This window comes from Rutidosis leptorrhynchoides, chromosome 5, assembly GCF_046630445.1.
Source record: "Rutidosis leptorrhynchoides isolate AG116_Rl617_1_P2 chromosome 5, CSIRO_AGI_Rlap_v1, whole genome shotgun sequence".
Lineage (NCBI taxonomy): Eukaryota > Viridiplantae > Streptophyta > Magnoliopsida > Asterales > Asteraceae > Rutidosis > Rutidosis leptorrhynchoides.
In genome coordinates this window covers 302,353,539-302,364,302 of record NC_092337.1, presented here as the reverse complement: position 1 = coordinate 302,364,302, position 10,764 = coordinate 302,353,539, and the positions used below count along the sequence as shown (strand labels likewise).

The 10,764-nt window shown below is 40.7% G+C and overlaps 1 protein-coding gene across 1 annotated transcript; it reads left to right on the top strand.

Annotated features, from left to right (window-relative positions):
* Positions 1-5,811: 5,811 nt before the first annotated feature.
* On the top strand, positions 5,812-7,511 carry LOC139849453 (uncharacterized). Its single transcript, XM_071839111.1, has 3 exons — positions 5,812-6,331; positions 6,413-6,741; positions 7,092-7,511. Exons 1-3 carry the CDS (start codon positions 5,812-5,814, stop codon positions 7,509-7,511), a joined length of 1,269 nt encoding a protein of 422 aa, XP_071695212.1.
* Positions 7,512-10,764: the final 3,253 nt, after the last annotated feature.

Sequence of the window (10,764 nt, the reverse complement as noted above, 5' to 3'; positions counted from 1 at the left end):
AAACTGTTCGTGGGTTTTAATATTCCAGATCATGTTTCCATCATGACTCCCTCCTCTTTTCTTTGTAAAGCAGTTATCAATCATTCATTTACTTTACTTGGTGGATAACAGCGAAAAAGAAAGAAAAAAAAATAAACACGGCTGTAGTAGGATAAGAGACGAGTGTAATAGCAGCAGTAATATTGATGATTTTTGAACTGCAGCAGTAAAACAGAAAGACATAGAAGTAGCACAGAGATTTTAATAGGTTGAGATGGTGGTGGTTGGCGAGGTTTAACAGAAACAAGTGATAACAGCGGAAGGTTCGAATATATAACAGTTGGGTTGGTTTTTGTGGGTGTTATTGGGTTTAGTTTGTAATAGAAAGCAGACCTAGTAGCAAAGCAAACGAGCAGCAGTAATTGTGACAAGTTGGTGATTGTTCTTGATCGTACGTAGCTGCAGTAGTCGAAGGTAATAGATGGGATTGTGATGATAACTGAATCAGAAAACAGAAGAAAGAAACACAATGTATATACGGTGGAGATAGTGGTTATCATGGTGGTAAATGGTAGACTAGTGGTTGTGATTTGGATGGCCATGAACCGTATAGGTGGTGGTGTATTTATCAGTTTTCGATGGCACAATAGAGGTTTGGTTTAGGGTTTCTTAGTGTGTGTATGTGATGTATATATATAAAGAAGGTGATTAAATTTCCAGTGGGATGGTGGTGAGGGCCGATGGTGTTTGGTGGCGAGTGACGGTAGTGATGGTTGAAGATGGTGGCCGGTTTGTTGGTTCGAGAATGGAAGAGGTGATCGAGCATATATCCTTTCTATATCTTGTATGCATGTTTATTGTATATATATAAATAATACGAGAGTTATTGAGTGTTTGTAGGTGGGTTGTGGTGGTTCCAAGGTGGTGATTGTGGGTTCTAACCGAAGTAATAAGCAATAAGAAAGTTCAAAGTATAGTGGCGGAAGTTAAGAAGTTGTTTGGTGTTTGCTTTTGTTACTATCAATCTATCTCTGCTATATATAGATTAAGTTTTCATTTGAAGGAGACTAATAACAAACATGCACAGTGATTTAATCTTTTCAATCATATTGATTACAAAATTCACGGATATGTTCCCCTTAATATATGCAATCATATTATATGCCAAAACAAAAACAGTACTATAATTAATATAATAATAATTGATAATTGATATTCTATGAATTGAAACGTGCAAATGAATTGCATTCACATTTAGAATAGTAAAGCAGCCATATCCCTTGGATTTTTATTACTAATGATACGCATATCCGCAAGGTTGTGCGGATGCACATCCAAAGCATTTAATCACACACAAAGGCATACGTTACGGGTATAGCCGCATGCTATGCGCCTATACCATCTGGTGCGAGTTTCGTATACTTGCACAGGGGTACGGTACATTCTAGAAGAGTGTACGGTATTATCAAGTCGGATTCTCTTCCTTAAATAATGAAAGTTAGTTAAGGATGAGATTGCATTTAATTAGGGAAAAGATTCTACCGAAACCTTAATTCGTGAGCCTATAAATATATAGCTCATAAACCCTAAAAACATAGATATTCACTTGTTTACTCATACGTAAACTACAACATACAAATCTCTATCGTATGAAAAAAGCTTCTTACGATCTCTAAAGACTTTCAGGTATGTATTGAACTATAAAACCTTCATGTCTTTAGGCTACTTAACCTCGTATGCTAGGTTGTTGGTGGACTCTCAAATCGGCCACCCTGTCGGAATCAAAATGATACCGATGTGGGTTATTCACGACTAAGCATCAGAGGTTCGAATATTGTTAGTCCTTAAACCCCTTTTATGCACTCAAGTGTAGGTTCACCTTGACCCCGTGAAAATATGCTTGATCATTTGGCGCCATCCGTGGGATCGGTTATATGAAACAAAGAAGATTGGAATTTATGTTGTATATGATTTCGTACCTTTTTTCCATAAAACTTTTTTGTTTAACTAATCGGTCACTTTCAGGTTTTTCTTTATTGACAGCAAGAATGGGTGGAGGAAGTAAGAGTGCAAAGAATCAAGGGCAATTAGACTCTCCAGGAAGTCCAGGGTTTCAAACACCTACGGCGACTGTTACGAACACACCGTCGACGCCACCAGCACCAACCAAAGGCACATCAAAGCCTCCATCAACACCAAGTGTTGGAAAAGGGCCGGTTACATCAGAAACTATCCTGAATGAGTCATCTAAGGGATGGTGGCACACTCCCGATGGAAGTTTACTGGAAACAGGAACTGGCTTTAAACCATTCGAGGATCTGTCACCAAAAATCCTGAGCTTTGGTTCTCCAAGCGAAACGGTTCCACCAGGCTTTAAAGTTAAAACTACCTGTGTGGGTACAATACCAATTATCACCTCGGTTGAACCCAAAACACCGATTGAAAGGGTTACTACCGAGAAAGCCCAGGAAAGAATTAGGAAGATGGGTCTGAGAAATCCATATGGTTCATACATCATGCTGACACCACAACAAAGGTCAACGGCACGTGCGTCTCCGCAATCAGTCCATACTGTTGCAAGCAATCAATATAGCGGAACGCACTATGTCGCAACCCAGTCAAATAGCTTCATATCTCAATTACAGCAAGTCGCGCCACCACACTTGGCACCCGCTTTTAATGAACCAGCTCGGGTACAAGAGTTTATGAGCAATTGGTTCGCAGTGATGCAAGGGCAAAAAGCTAAGCAAAGTCTTGAGCTAGCACCTACAACAAAAAAGTTTGTGCCGCACATCACCAATCATCCCTTCACAGTCACACCGGTGTTGCCTCTAACACTCGAAAGTTATGATGGGTTATCAGATCCGGATGACTTTTACAAAAATGTGAAGCAACCGCAAGAACACACAGTTGGGGTGATGCAGTAGCATGCCATATGCTACCAATAGTGTTGCAAGGAGTGGCAAGGAAATGGTTCAATAATTTGCCAGCCCAAAGCATTACAGGTTTTGCGGATTTGCACTCAAGGTTTTTATTGAACTTTCACAATTTGCGCGCACGCAAAAGAACACATGTCGAATGTCACGACATTAAGCAGAAATCGAAAGAGAGCTTGGGAGAAATAATAGACAGATATACTAAAGAGGTGGCTAAGATACAAAACTTGCCAGAAAGCCATAAGGTATTCGGCTTTATTCATTGTATAGATACTGAAAGACACCTGTCTTTGTGGCAACGGTTACGAAGAAGAGTTCCCGAAACTTTCGCGGAAGCCGTAAAAGAAACGCATGACTACATGCGGGCACAAGAAGATATAAAGCATAATTGCGAAAATACCTCTTCAAACATAGACATCGATGATGATTATTATCGAGTGCAGGGAAGAGGTTCGGAGCCGAGTAAACGTTATGGTGGTAATGGCCAACCTAGGGGTGGTACCTATCATAATGATAAGTATCGCAAGTTCAACAACAATAAAGGGGGAGGAAGCTAGAGGTTCAAAAGCAGCCATGCTGAAAATGTTGTGTTAATAAAAGACCTCACCAAAACATCAAAAGAAATTTTGGCTACAGAGGCAGTATGCAAAAGCTTCGACCCCCCAGTGCCTTTGTCAAAGTATTATGGAAACAGAGACAGAAGCAAATTTTGTGATTTTCACGATGATTACGGTCATGAGACCAATGAATGTCGGCACGTAATTGAAAGAGTTATTGCTGAACTCAAAAAAGGAAGATTGAAACACTTGAAGAAAAGCACAAGAGCACAAGCTGACAAGCCAAAGGGAGAAAAAGAATATCTGTGGCAAAAGAAGAATGAGGGAAAGGAAATGGATAAAACCATAAACATGGTAAACAGCAGACGGATAAATCAGAGGTGCAAGTTAGAGGTATCTGAGGAATGGGAAAATACTCCCATCACATTCTCAGCCATAGCACAGGAACCCTCGAATGCGCCTGTGCGAGCCAAGCTAGTGGCTCCTAACACTGCGTTATCAGGATTTTCTGGTGAGTCCGCATGGCCAATCGGGATCATTGAATTAGAGTTGGAGCTGGTGGACGATGATAATAAGGAAATAGTGATAAGTACGACAGTAGAATTTACCATCGTAAGGTCCTACTCAAAGTATAATGCGCTTTTGGGTCGCACGACTTTGCAAAAATTAGCAGCTATCCCATCCATGGTACATGGCCTTATCAAATTCCCAACACCATTGGGAATTGCAACGATCAGGTCAGAAAAGCAAGATGCAAGCGTTGCGGCCGTGGAACATGCAGAGAAGCAGCCGAGTGAGGCAGAGCAACTTAGAAGCTGCATGATCATTGCAAACCCACGGCATCCAGAGCAGAAAATTAAAATTGGCGGAGGATTGTCTGATGAGACGAAGTTTAAGCTTCGCAATATATTAGCTTCTAATACAGACGTATATGCTTGGAAAGAAGCAGACATGACGGGTGTACCAAGGGAAATTGCTGAGCACAAGCTTAACACAAATCCTAGTCTGACACCAGTACGACAAAATAAACACGGCATGGCTCCTGAAAGAAGCGAATGGTTGAAAGTAGAAGTCGACAAGTTGTTCAAAGCAAACATCTTGCGAGAAGTAAGGTATCAAACGTGGGTAGCAAACCCAGTGTTGGTAAAAAAGCCTGATGGGTCTTGGCGTATGTGTGTTGACTTCATGGATATTAATAAAGCTTGCCCTAAGGACAATTATCCACTGCCAGAAATCGACTGGAAAGTTGAATCGTTAGCTGGCTTCCTTTACAAATGTTTCCTAGATGCGTACAAAGGATACCATCAAATACAGATGGCAGCGGAAAATGAGGATAAGACTGCTTTCCACACAAGTCAAGGCATATATTGCTATACAAAGATGCCATTTGGTTTAAAAAAATGCTGGAGCAACTTACCAACGGGTAATAGATGAAGCTTTCAAAGGTCAGATTGGAAGAAATTTAGAAGCATATGTTGATGACCTGGTCATAAAAAGCACAACAGAACAAGGTTTGTTGGAGGACATATTAGAAACGTTTGTGTCGTTAAGAAAGATTAATATGAAGCTTAACCCGTCGAAGTGTAGTTTTGGAGAAGAAGAAGGGAAGTTTCTTGGTCATATAATAACTGAGCGAGGGATACGTGCAAATCCAAAGAAAATAGAGGCAATCGAGAATGTGCCATCACCAAGAAATAAAAAAGAAGTGCAAAGCTTAACGGGTAAGTTGGCGGCCTTGACAAGGTTCCTATCCAAATCTGCAGAGCGGTCACTCCCCTTTTTCGGAACATTGAAGAATTGCTTGAAGAAAATGGACTTCAAGTGGATGGAGGAAGCAGAAGTGGCGCTTCAAGAAATGAAAAATTGCTGAAAGAGCTGCCAACAATGACTGCGCCAATTGCTGGAGAAACGTTGATACTGTACTTAGCGGCATCGAAGGAAGCAATAAGTTAAGTGTTGATATCGGACAGAGGACAGGTACGCACTATAAAAATTAAATATAGCTAATTTTCAATCAATATGCATTTAAAATTATATAAATATGTTGTGCGAACAGGTGCAAATGCCTGTGTATTTTGTTAGCAAAGCTTTAACAGGGAGCAAATTAAATTATCCTGCAATCGAAAAACTGGTTTATGTATTCGTGCATACGGCTAGGCGCTTGCGGAGATATTTCCAAGCGCACCCAATAAGGGTCCTAACAAATCAGCCGATAAAGCAGGTATGGCAAACAAATATTTGTTGTCAATAAACACAAAATTGCTTGATAAGTTCTAGCAAATTCACATTCGCTGATACTTGTTGAGCAGGTGCTATATAAACCAGAAAATTCTGGTCGCATGGCCAAATGGGCTATTGAATTGGGAAAACATGAAATAAGTATCTCGCCACGAAGTGCGGTAAAAGGACAAGTCCTAGCAGATTATCTGGCTGAAACAGCCGGAGATATCGAAGTCTCGCATGAATCGAAAGAAATACCACCTCCGCCCGAACAGCTGTGGGAAATGCACACAGATGGGGCTTGTGGTCTAGAAGGCGCAGGGGTAGGAATAGTCCTAAAAAGTCCAGAAGGGGAAGAGTATACCTTCGTACTGCGATTCAGCTTCCCATTCACAAATAATGAAGCTGAATATGAAGCATTGTTATCTGGGATGCGGGTAGCAAAATATCTGGAGGTTAAAGAACTATCAGTATATGTTGATTCGCAGTTGGTTGCAAACCAATTTAACGGAATATTCGAAGCACATGATGAGTCGATGCAAAAATACTTAAAGCTTGTGCAAGAGCTAGCAGTCGACTTCGATTTATTCCAGATAACTCAGGTTTCGAGGACGCTGAATAAAAAGGCGGATGCGCTAAGTAAGTTAGCCGCATTAACATTCAGTCATTTTAAGAAAGAAATTTGGGTTGAGGAAGTTAATGTAAAATCTATTGAAGAAGACAGTGTTTCGACTACGGTTGAAGAAGAAGAGCGGAGTTGGATGACACCAATTATAGAATTTCTAACCAAAGGTACGTTGCCGATAGATTCAAGTGAAGCAAGAAAGATTAAGATGAAAGCACCAATGTATCTGTTAGACAATGGAGTCCTATACAGAAAATCTTTTCTGGGGCCTCACTTGCGGTGTCTCAATCCAACTCAAGCGGAGTCAATTATACGGGAAGTACACGAGGGAATGTGCGCACTGCATTCGGGACATAAAATAGTTGCGTCCAAAATAATGCGGATTGGATATTACTGGCCGTCAATGTATAGAGATGCCGCAGAGGTAATACGTAAGTGTCAATCGAGTCAACTTCATGCACCAGTAAGCAAGGCTCCATGACATCCTATGATACAGGTCGCGTCTCCATGGCCGTTCTGTAAGTGGGCAATCGACATAGTGGGGCCATTCCCCGCAGGACCAGGGGGTGTAAAATTCCTGGTAGTGGCCATTGATATTTCACGAAATGGGTAGAGGCCAAACCGCTAAAGACAATTTCGAGCAAGCAAATTTGAAATTTTGTGTGGGAAAACATCGTCTGTTGGTTTGGAATACCAAATGAAATAGTAAGCGACAATGGTACGCAATTTGAAGGAAATTCATTTAGTGGCTGGTGCCAAGAATTGAATATAAAGCAAACATTTACATCAGTCGCACACCCTCAGGCGAATGGTCAATGTGAGGTTACGAATCAGGATATCGTTTTAGGAATGAAAGCAAGGCTGGGATTGTGTCGAAGGGGTTGGATAGACGAATTGCCTAACATTTTTTGGGCACACCGCACAACTTTGAAGGGCACAACTAATGAAACACCCTTTAGTTTGGTGTACGGGTCCGAGGCTGTAATACCCGTTAAAATAATTATGCCAACCATGCGCATAACATCCTTCGATGAAAGTAGCAACAGCGAAGAACTGCGTGAAAATCTAAACTTCGTTGAAGAACACAGAGAAATGGCGGCAATAAAAGAAGCAATCAACAAACAAAGAAACGCAAGCTACTATAATAAGCGCGTCCAACCATTATCCTTCCAATTGGATGATCTGGTGTGGTGAAAAAACGAAGCAAGCAGGGCAGAAGATACGGGTAAGCTTGGACCTAAGTGGGAAGGACCTTATAAGGTTATTGGCGTAAGCGATACAGGGGCGTATCGACTAGCAAGTTTGGATGGAAGAGCAATAAAGTGCACTTGGCATGCGCAGACACTAAAACGGTGCTACATATGAAAAACTGCAGAGGGACTGATCACCCCACATAACTGTTTAAAGTTTTTATTATGTGAATTTTTTATTTTCCATTGTAAACATGACAGCTAAGTGCTGGTCAAAAGACATGTTTGAAATAAATTGAATTATGCAATTTAAGCCAATAACTTGTGTATTTTTTTTACATTTGTTGATTGCATGCCCCTTAAGCTGCACAGGGACACATTCCGAGTCTCAAGTGGCATAGTTTAGTTTGGTTACTAATACTATTTTTAATGGTGACAGTAGTAAAACATTGGTTTGTTTCAAACGCTTGTACACCGCGCAAGACGGAGACTTGCACAGTCTAGACTATAAATTACAAGTTTGGTTACTTGTTTAAATAACCCGAACATTGGTGTGGCTAGAAGACTCTTGAGTATAGACATTGGTTTGTCTATAGTACGGGTAATTTGCATTGGATTGTATACGCGTACATACTTATAAAAAAATTTATAAAAGTCTTGAGTATAAACTTATAAGCATTGGTTTGCTTACTTTTGCGTACAACATTAGATTGTTGACGCAAGAATAAAAAGATCATGAAATGATTGAAGGGTCGCTCCCATCATGAATTCATGGCATTTATTCTACATATGAGTTATTGAATGCATCATATTGTAACAAATCATTGTAACCGCCATTTTGATTTCGTAAAAACACAATAAATGCACCTTAACCAAAAAAGTCATCAAAATTATATTCAATCAAAATATAGCATATTACAGTTGGAGAATATTAAAATCAACCGCTTAGCATAAAAGCAGGACAAACACCAAAATTTGACCTAATATATGTCAATATACGCTATAAGCAAATAAAAAAAGGGGTGGCAATTGGCGAGAACGTTTGCCCTACACTAAGGAGAGTATGCCATCCTCGCACGTAGTGATCAGACACATACTTCGCTGTAAACATAAAAAGAAAATATATTATAGGGATGCGAAACTACCGAGACTGCAAGGCCCATCCCCCGCTGGCAAAAAACAAACCACCATGAATGGTAAAAGGTAACCACCCAAGGTAGCTTCACAAACTCAGTCGAGTTTGTCGGAAATTATCTCATGAGAGGAGATGCTGGGATCATTGACAAGAACTTCGAGAATGGAGATTGAAATATGTTGGAGTTGGGAACAAGCTTCATCACACTTTTCTTTGGCTCTATCAACAAGCAACTCAGCAATATTGGGGGGAATTACTGGAGGTATGCACATCTCCCAGCAAATGATATTCCAAGACAAGGTCCGCTCATAGGCGCGAGCAGCGACCATCGCTGCACCAAAACGTTGCTCGACCGCTTTGCAGTCGAGAGCGTGTTGGAAAATTGTCGAAATGCCCTGACGGAGTATGTCGTATTGAACTTTTATAACACCGTGTTTTGCACCCCAGGACTCCTGTGCTGAAATCCAGTCGCTAAAGCTCTCGTTCAAAAACACGACATGGCTCTCTGCCTCTTTAAGCTTTACAGAAAGAGCTGCAATCTCAGACTCCATGAATGCCTTCTCAGCCATGTGCTGATCTTCCTCCTGATGCCTCTTGAACATCATCACATTAATTCGCTCCTCCGCTTGCTTGTGCGCAGTTACAGCAACCTCAAGTTGAGCAGTGAGTTTGGCATTTTCCTATTGTAATGTAGTCTCTGTTGGTTATGGCTGAGGTGGATGTGCAAGCGCAGTAGATTTAAGCTGCAAGCGGTTGAGATCTTTTGCAAAATTGAACAATGTTGATTGCGTGTCCATATATAGTTCCTCGGTGGGAGAAAGTGAAAAAGCTTCTGAATCAATGACTGGGGGCACACGATTGTAGGAAAGAAAACTGTTGGGCAAATGCTGGTAGAGAAACCTTCAGAAGTTCATCGATATTCGAAATTAGTTGAGAAAAATCTTTCGGGTTGGGGCACACACGCTTTGATGGATGAGCTGAACTTCTTGGACCTGCAAAAGAAATAAACATGGTGTATAAATATCATAACTTCACAAGTAAACTGAACGGTCGTCGGATGAAATTTATACCTTCGTCGGGTAACCTTTTTTGGTTACACAACCCTCTTGAACCGGGCGTATGGTACAATGACAGTAGCGAATCTAACCGGCTGGCTGGTGAACTTGACGGGTTACCAGAGTTGATGGTCGGGTTTGGCGTGTACGATTCCAACTTCATCTGCAGCGACAATAGTCAAAACAACGAGTTAGAAAAATTTATGGCTAGGGTTACATTATGCAAAAGCGTAAAAGTATAAGATATACCTTTTTTGAGTATTGGTGGAGAAGATGAATAGGGAAGATTGTCTTGAAAAGGAAAAAGATTGTGGGATGCGAAAAATCCAAAAGGCTATTTATAGAGAAAATTTGAGAGTTAAAAGGCGACGCGGGTATAATGATAGCCATACACGTGTATCAATCTCAAGTTAATTACCATGTTAAAAGGTCCAGTGCATGTTAGCATCAACAGGCGGTTGCATAATTACAATCATTACCTTTTCAGTAAACAGTGACAGTTGTCACCTCGGGAGCAGGAATTGTAGCCGAAAAGACATGTTGGTGACTGCACGCATACATTGCATTTAATGCTAATACAGTATCTGGTTACGCAAATATATTTAAATAACCTCACAAACTGTCCGGTTACATTTGAAATCCGACTAGGAATCATATTGGCACTATTAAGTATGCTTATCTGATTTAAAGAAATTGTTAAGAGTCATTGTGTATCCATTTTTCTTTTCTTGCTAGTTCGACGTCATACACTATATTTCATTGTATATAACATCGAACTGGGGGGACTTAATGATGAGCATATCCGCAAGGTTGTGCGGATGCGCATCCAAAGCATTTAATCACACACAAAGGCATACGTTATGGGTATAGCCGCACGCTATGCGCCCATACCATCTGGTGCGAGTTTCGTATACTTGCACAGGGGTCCGGTACATTCTAGAAGAGTGTACTGTATAATCAAGTCGGATTCTCTTCCTTAAATAACGAAAGTTAGTTAAGGATGAGATTGCATTTAATTAGGGAAAAGATTATACCGGAACCCTAATTCGTGAGCCTATAAATATATA